Source organism: Telopea speciosissima, chromosome 1 (genome assembly GCF_018873765.1).
Source record: "Telopea speciosissima isolate NSW1024214 ecotype Mountain lineage chromosome 1, Tspe_v1, whole genome shotgun sequence".
NCBI classification, from domain to species: domain Eukaryota; kingdom Viridiplantae; phylum Streptophyta; class Magnoliopsida; order Proteales; family Proteaceae; genus Telopea; species Telopea speciosissima.
The window spans coordinates 49,769,495-49,777,938 of record NC_057916.1 but is presented as its reverse complement, the minus strand read 5'-3'; the positions used below and the strand labels follow the sequence as shown (position 1 = coordinate 49,777,938).

The following is an 8,444-nucleotide window of genomic DNA, read 5'->3' as shown; positions in this document are numbered from 1 at the left end:
AACCACCCCATTCTAAGCTAGTGTGTCAACGGAACTGGTCTAATGGAGAATATCATGAGATGCAAGATATGCCTAGAATGCCCCATCCTTATACTCCGTCCCATTATCACTACGGAGAATTTGAATGTTGGCATTAAATTGGGTGTGAACAAAATTGTGAAAGGATTGAAAGTAGACAAAAACCTCACTCTTGTGGTGCATCAAATAAAGCCAAGTGCAACGGGTATAATAATCAATAAAAGAAACAAACCACTTATGTTTAGAAATAGAAGTACTACGGGCAGGGCCCCACAAATTTGAATGGATTAACATAAATGGAGACGAACGAGTTTGCTTGGCTAAAATGCAAGCATCACAAAAATTATCCTTTGGGTTACATTTTGAAAATAAATTGGGAAAACTTTTAACCAAAGTACCCATGGGAGGGTGACCTAAACGTCTATGCCAAAGAAGTAGTTTAGGAGAAACTACGGGAGCGGAAGCAGAAACAGTCTTATGAGCACGACTAGGAAATGAAGCAACTTCATCGAGCAAATAGAAACCATCATGAGCCCTACAAGAGCCAATCATTTCCCCCGTTACTAAATCCTGAAAAAGACCGTGAGATGGGAAAAATGTCACTTTACAATTAAGGTCGGAAGTGAGACAACTAATAGAAATAAGATTTGTAGTAAGGTTAGGAACATGTAAAACTGAATTTAAAGTCAAAGTGGGAGTACTTGCAATAGACCCCTTCCCAGAGACAGAGGAAAGAGAGCCATCAGCAATGTGAACCTTGTCTTTACCAGAACAAGGAGATTATTTACAGAAAAGATTGGCAATACTGATCATGTGGTCAAAGGCACTGAAGTCGATAATCCAGGGACAGGAAATAGTTGATGCACAATGACCAGCAAAATAAGTACCTAGGGAAGCAGAGTCTGAGGGTACCAACATGGAAGAGGAAGCGGAAGCAGGGCTGCCAGAGCCGAATGAGCCCAACTTGGTTACCAACTGACTAAGGAGCTTAGTAAGCTCATCTTGAGAGGAGGAAGGGGCAGCACCAGGTAGAGAATCAACTAAAGTAGCCTCTGTATGATTTGCTGATGATTTCCCGCGACCAAGACCTTTGTTGGAAGAAGCAATGGGACGACCATGAAGCTTCCAACAAAACTCATTGGTGTGTCTTTCTTTCCCACAATACTCACACTTGATAGGGTCATGGTCAAAACGATCACCAGGGCAAGAAGGCCCACTTTTGGGCTGTATGGGAGGACCAGAAAGGAGGGCCGATCAGTCCTGGGGAGAGGGAGGCAGCATTACAACGTGATAGCTGTCCTCTAGTTGAATTAATGAGTACGCCTGTTCCAGAGTGGGGAAATGATCCCTGCTAAGAACTTGAGCACGGATTTGGCCATACTCCATATTAAGTCCAACAAAAAAGTCATACATCCTGAACTTATCTTCACGTTTCTTGAACTTGATAACATCGTCAGGGGTAAAGGCCTGGAACGTATCATAGAAATCCAATTCCTTCCACCAACTGCGTAACTTAGAATAATATTGTGACAGGCTGAGTTCCTTCTACTTGGTCTCATGAAGTTTCCTGTGTAGTTCATAGACCTAAGCATCGTTCCCAACCTACGAATAAGTTTCTTGAGCAGCCTTCCAAATTTTTGTAGGAGTGTCCAACAAGAGATAACCCCTAGCAAGCTGGGGTTGTTGGTTGCATACTGCTGAGAAGGTATGACATAACCAGGGAGTTAGCAGAACTCCACCTCTCTTGTTCAGCACCTTTAGTGGTGGGTTTCCCTTTCGTACCAGTGAGATAACCCAAATATCTGCGGAAGTCAATGGAGAGATAACAGGATGGAGACAACATCAAATAATTGCTCCCATTCAAATGAACGGAGCATACAGGGAATGTGGGGAAGCCGTCATGAGAAACATGAACTTGCCCTTCAGTTCCAGATTTAGCAAAAGAAAGATCTGAAATGGTTGCCATTGTTACCAAAAAATATCCCACGGGGTAACAAAGGCACAAAGCTGAAGAAGAGATGCTAGAACATCAACCAATCACCAACAAAAAATCCACAAAAGGGAAAAACAGCCTTTCAAATCATGAAATAAGGCTGGAAAAACAGGAGAGAACAAACAAGCCCTTGGTGGTGGAGAAAATCACCACCGAGGGTGGCGGAAGGGTGGGAGGCGGTAACCCTGCCTCTCGGTGGCGCTAGAAAAGAGAGAGAGAGAGAGAGAGACGCTGAGAGAAACCGAGAGGGAGGGAGACAGTGGTGGTTAGATGGTAGCAATGGCGGCGGCTAGGTGGTGGAGGCGCTGGGAAGAAATCGAGAAAGAGATAGAGGAGAGGAGAGATTCGATTAGGATTGGGGATCCCAAGGTCGATTCTGCTTTGATACCATGATGACTTTGGGAATTGTGACTTGTATCTATGAGACACCAACCCATTTTTATTTATAATAATGAAATATGTGGTATGAAGACAATACAACCCCTAGGGAAACACCAAATAAGCCCTAAGGATAGTTCTACCCTTATACCCTATATTACAACAGTTTCTATCCAGGTTCATCTCTTTTTTTACTTGTCCGAAAGGGCATTATAGTGGAATTGTGGAAGAATTAATGAGGAAACATTTTTATCTTAAAATATTTGTGAAAGTTGGATTCTGATGCAAAACTAACTTCTAAAAGTTAAACCCTGATGCAAATTTAGCATCTAACTTTAAGCTTTTGAGTCACTATGGAAGGATTTGGCATGGATTTAGTGGCCAAGATGACCTTGGTGCAGAATTTGCCAGCATCCCCTAGTCAGTCTAACTCATCTTCAGAATATTTACTTCCTGCTTTGTGACCAAAACCAAAATTTCACTTTTGAAAGATTTCAAGGCTTATGTTCAGTTTCTAAAACTGAAGGAAATTAGTATCTCTAGGTAGGTTTTTGGGAGGGGTCTTTCTGATGAGATATTTAAGACTCTAAAAATGTATCACTAATCAGTCAGCATTGTTTGACCGGATGGACGCGTCATTTGAGAAAGTGCTTGATGCAATCACGGGTCTAAAACCCTTAAAGTTGCATCGCTAGTGGCAATTCTGTAAGTATCTTGAATTTCAAAATCAATGAAGAGAAGGAAATAGAGTTAAGGGCATAAATTGAAAGCAACTACTTAGGGCGTGTAATTCTGGAAATTAATAAAGGATTGATGAAGGAAGGGAATAAAATAAGAACCAAAGGATTTATGTAAATCGGGATATGGAATTTAATAGAGGTTGAACCTCTATATCGAGAGCAACCAGCGGAACTTGACTTGATTTCGATCAACAGAACTCTTCTACTATTAGTCCAAATAACACAAGATTTAGGGCGGAAATTAGTAGCTTATAGAATTACTAAATGAAAGCAATGCCCAGACGTGGGGACTGGTCGCCAGAAACAGAGCACACAGTATAAGGTTTAGGAAGCTAAGGTAAAGGAGAAAACAGAGGAAGAAGGAGATGTGAAGAGAATAAGAGAAAGGAGGGGAAGGGTCCTGACCTGAGGAAGAGAAGATCAGGCAATCCAGTTCTAGTAGGAAGGAAGAAGAAACCCAATCGCAGCTCACAGCAGCATACGATAAAAAAAAAAAAAAAACTTTATTTAATTCCCAAAAATCCAATCCTGATCGTTGGGTTACGTGCAGTTTTATAGAATCAAACAAAAAGTCAAATATAATTGTCAAAGTGCTAGGCGACTCGAGCACTGGAGGGCCTTCCTTAGGCGATATGCCTACCGCTAGGAGGCACCTAGGCAACCTGAGCATGCATGAACAGTTTTAAAACATGGATACTGTAAGGGACATAAACTATGTGGCTGGTTCATGGACACAACTGTCCACCCTAAAATCCCCTTTGGTGTTACCTGTAAGTTTGTAACGCCCAAAAAGAAAAAATCACCCAGAACATATATATAAATATCTGTCAGAAAAAATCACCCAGAATATATATATAAATATTTGTTTTTGTTAAAACACACATGAATCGTAAGGGTAGTGGAGCGGAGGAAATGAGGAGTCAGATGACACACTGAGACATTCTTGAGATTGCCGATTAGATTCCTTCCTTGTCCGTTTGTTTATATTTTTCACCATTATATTAAAGTCAAATAGTTTAGGTAAAACCATGGTACAAGATATCGCGATATATCGTGAAATTTCTGTAATTTCGATAGGGACAAGATGAGATGGGCTTCCGAAATGAAAAAAGTTCAAATTTTGACGAAATTTCGGTATATTTCGATATATTTTGTAGAAATACTATATATTGAGCAGCATATTTCGGTACATTTCAATATATTTCGGTAAATTTCGTAGAAATACTTTGTGTATTGAGTATTGAACTATTGACTATTATGAAGTTTATGAGTTATGACTTATGCACTTATGACTTTATGAGTTTAAATTTTAAACTAAAGGCTACATTTGACTTTATTTTTGTTTCATTACTTTGTTTAAATTTCTTATTATATCTTTTAGTACTTAAACAATATGTATTTAACTATTTTATACAACAGGGTCCGATCGTATACAGTCAATCAAGGGTGCAAATCCAAAACACCACTTTGAGTTCATTTTTTTGCAATATGAAGGTTTAAATGTGTTTATTTAGTTTAAATAAGGGTGTCCATGAAGTATCAGGCCTAGATATGGCCAAATACCCACCGAGATAGACTCCCGAAATATTACAGAAAAAATATAATATTTTGACAAAATTTCGTCAAATTTTAGATATTTCGGATATCTCGGTAAGCCTGAGATACCGATATATCGCAAGATATAATACTATGGGTAAAACAACCAACTGACCAAGGAAGCAAGTAGTAGAGAAGGGTACCGACTTTGGTTCCTTCGTCCCACAATGAAATCTTCTTCTCACCTTCTTTCTTTCTTTTGTTTTGGTTTTTCTTCTTTATTTGTTTTAATACAAAGACATGATCCCACGCATCACACTTCATATAAACATTCTACACAAATCCAATCAAAACATTAGAAAAGACATTTAATCTTATATAATAATAAAAAAATACCAAGCATTCAATACAGTAAGGCGATGGAATGCCTAGGTTCCCAAAAAAGCCTTATTGCCTACACGGTGCCTAGGCGAAGCTTTGACAGCTATGATTACGAATCTAACAAGATAAAGACAATTAATAAAAGCAAATTTACATAATTATCCCTAACTAATCCAACGTCTAACTGCATCAGTGGTGCATGCCCACAGCATAGTATTCTATTTTTAAGTTTCAGCAATTTTTGGAGAAGTGTAGATAGATTTCATAGAAAGGTCACTTTGATTTCTATAAAGTGCTTTCATATTGCTAGTCAAGTCCAGTTATGTGCTTATTACTTGTATTTCAGTTCTCATTAGCGTTAAGAAGGATCTCAGTTTAGAAATTCCTGTTGGGTTTTTTAAGTCTTTAAATAAGAGAGTGAGCACACTTAAGGCAACTGAAAAGGAGAAAAGACAAAGATAAAACAACAGAAAAAGGGCACCCGGGGCTAAATGATTGTGTGGTTCTTACCCTGCATTTTCAGTGACATTTTTAGTTTGGATCATAGTTGGAAAATTCAGATTCAGGTGTTGAACGTTTATGTTTCAAATATTTAGGAACAAAAGGGCAGTTTTTATTTTTTTTAAAAGTTGTGTAAGAATCCCGAAATTTTTGGGGTCGAATTATTTCTTTCCTGGATTATTTGTCACTTGTTCTCAAGGACTTCTCTTTTTGAAACCGAATATTTTCAGGCCAAATTTTCTGTTTCCCAAATTATTTGTGGAATATGAGAGAGAGAGAGAGAAGTCCTGTGTACTCCCTATCATATGCATGATGACATGACATATATTCTCAATTTATCAACTGCTTTTCTCATAGAATAACAGATCTTGTTCATGAGATAGCCCATAGTTTGGCAAAGAAGGCCTGGGGTCATGCTAGAGTAGTCAGTGGAGTAGTGGACATCCCAGTTCCCCTCCATGGTTGTCAGATCTTTGTTTTGAAAGCAGGTTTGCTTGTGGCTTTTGTTAAATGATGCTCGTTTCCAGTTGAAATAAGAAAAGAAGGAAAAAGTACTACCTTATTGTTGTTGAATTAAGCTTCTGAAACTGTGATCAATCATATGCAATGCTCAATATTTGTTCTTTATTAGCTTAGGACAGAAGTGTTTATTCATCAGATCTGTTTGGTGTTAATTTGAATTACCTTTCCTTTTAATGACTTCTGCAGTTCACCTGAGTGCATCCGTGGTCAAACCCCTGTCCCAGAGAAAGCTACAACTGAAGGATTTGAGAAGCCAGGCCAGTTGAGCCCTAAACTAGTAGAAGAATCAAATGAGATGGAGAAAACCGATGTTCAACAAAGTTCTCCTGATATCTTTGGTGATAAAAAACTTTCTGGCAATAGTGAAGGGCAGGCAGGTAGCTCTAGTGACAGTGGAAGCGACAGTAACAGTGGAAGTGACAGCGGAAGCCAGAGTAGAAGTGTAGGAAAAAGCAGCAGCCCCGCTGGAAGTGGAAGTGAGAGCAGCAGTACTGATAGTGAAAGTAATGGTTCTTCTAGCAGCAAGGAGGGAATGCCATCTCAACCATCAGCTGGGAGGAGAAGGGATGCTCTGTTCTCCGACACTCCCCATCATTTATCTCCTCATAGGTTGAACCAGGATTCCCACGAGGACCATGCCATACAGGTGAATGACAGAGTTGGTAAGGATGGGAATGCAGATACTGGTTCACAAAAAAGGCACGGCGTGGCAATACCTGGGAGATCTATCTATTTCTGATGCCCACCAGCCAGGTCAAAGATCTCTCGAAATCAGTGCTCGAGGAAAGGCTCCAGACAGGACGGATAGATCCAACAAATATGTAGAGAACTTGGGGCGTGGTCTTAAACTATCTGAAAAGAATTCTGTTGTCCCCGATGAATCGAATGGGTCGGCTTTCAGGAGTATGCATGCACATGAAAAGGGTTCCATGCCTAGAGAAAAACATGATGAAGATAGTTGTGCTTATGAGAAATTAATGAACAAAAATGTCCGGAAAAGTGTTAATGGTGACAGATCTTCATTGCTGTCCAACATGCAGTACAGGAACCATGTTGAACAAGTGGGGAAGTCCAAGGATGCAGGCCATATGTTGCACCCAGACATGGGGCCTCTCCCTATGCATAACAATAGGAGTGATGAAGAAAAATCCCCAGTTGTCAATGGAAGAGGGGCTTTACTGGGAAGGGAGCTTTCAGATTTGGAGTTGGGTGAACTTCGTGAACCCATGCCTGGGGAGGAGACACAGGTGGTAAAGAAGCAGTTTGAAAGAAAAACTTCTTTCAAACTGTCCAAGAATAAACATAAGTGCTTCAAATAGTTGGTATCAAGGCTATACATGTCTTTCTCCTCTCAAGATCATATGTGGCGGAAATCTTGTTGAGCATCCCACATATGATATCAAATCTCTCTATAGATGGCAACTCAGAATCGTTATCACATGTGATAAGGAATAGAATCTCATGAATATTGCCTACAATATCTTCCATATTTTATGTGGTTTGTTTCCTTGTATAACCACAGTGAATATCTTGTAATTGTATTAGTATTTATACTCTCCCTTTGAGAGAGATTGGTAATGCAATGAAATCCAATTTACACACTTCAATATGGTAATCAGAGCCATAACTCCAACGAGCTCTCTATCTCTTTAAATTTTTTTTTTTTTAGCCATGACCGAAGGATCCCTATCTTCTACCCAGCCTCCCCTCCTTTCCCAATGCATATCACTATATCTCCATTAAACTAACGTCGAAGAACTTCCTCTATTGGCAAACTCAAGTGGAACCGTTTCTTGAAAGACTTGGCCTTTTTGGTCATGTCGATGGCATTACAACATGTCCAACCGAGCCTGCAGCTACAACCCAATGGCATCGCCAGGACTCTATGATACAAAGTCTCCTACTCGCATCACTGTCCGAAGAAGTCTTCTCTTTAGTACTTGGAAAACGCACAGCCATGACATCTAGACTACTCTTTGCACTGCCTTCTCGGCTCCATCAAAGAGCCGACTCATGTCCCTATCCATGGCATTACAGGACCTTGAACAAAAGCCAGAAGAATCTATTTCTCGATTTCTCCAGCGTGCAAAAGCTATTGCTGCCGAGCTTGTTGCCTCAGGTCAGCCTCTGTGCCCATCACAGTTCAATCTCCATATTTTTCGTGGTCTCAAGTCCGAGTTTCACCCTATGGTTTCTTCTCTATTGACGCGGACAGACCCTATTGAGTATGATGACTTACATGCTATGCTTCTCAGTCACGAATTTCTCAATGGTTCATTTCTGAGTAAGCTCTCCATCTCTAAGGCATCCCACATCTGCTCCTGCATCGCCGTTTGCCAACATTCCTCAACGCACATCTCCAGCCAATGATTCTC

General features: G+C 40.1%; 1 protein-coding gene across 1 annotated transcript; it reads left to right on the top strand.

The window, feature by feature from the left end:
- Positions 1-2,290: 2,290 nt before the first annotated feature.
- LOC122650718 (lisH domain-containing protein C1711.05-like) lies at positions 2,291-7,388 on the top strand. Its single transcript, XM_043844110.1, has 3 exons — positions 2,291-2,304; positions 6,256-6,715; positions 6,819-7,388. Exons 1-3 carry the CDS (start codon positions 2,291-2,293, stop codon positions 7,386-7,388), a joined length of 1,044 nt encoding a protein of 347 aa, XP_043700045.1.
- The last annotated feature ends 1,056 nt before the right edge of the window (positions 7,389-8,444 follow it).

Excerpts from the sequence above, each read along its gene's own strand:
- LOC122650718 (XM_043844110.1), top strand. Across the intron at positions 6,716-6,818 it reads ACGAGGACCATGCCATACAG|CCAGGTCAAAGATCTCTCGA; the intron begins GTGAATGACAGA and ends GATGCCCACCAG.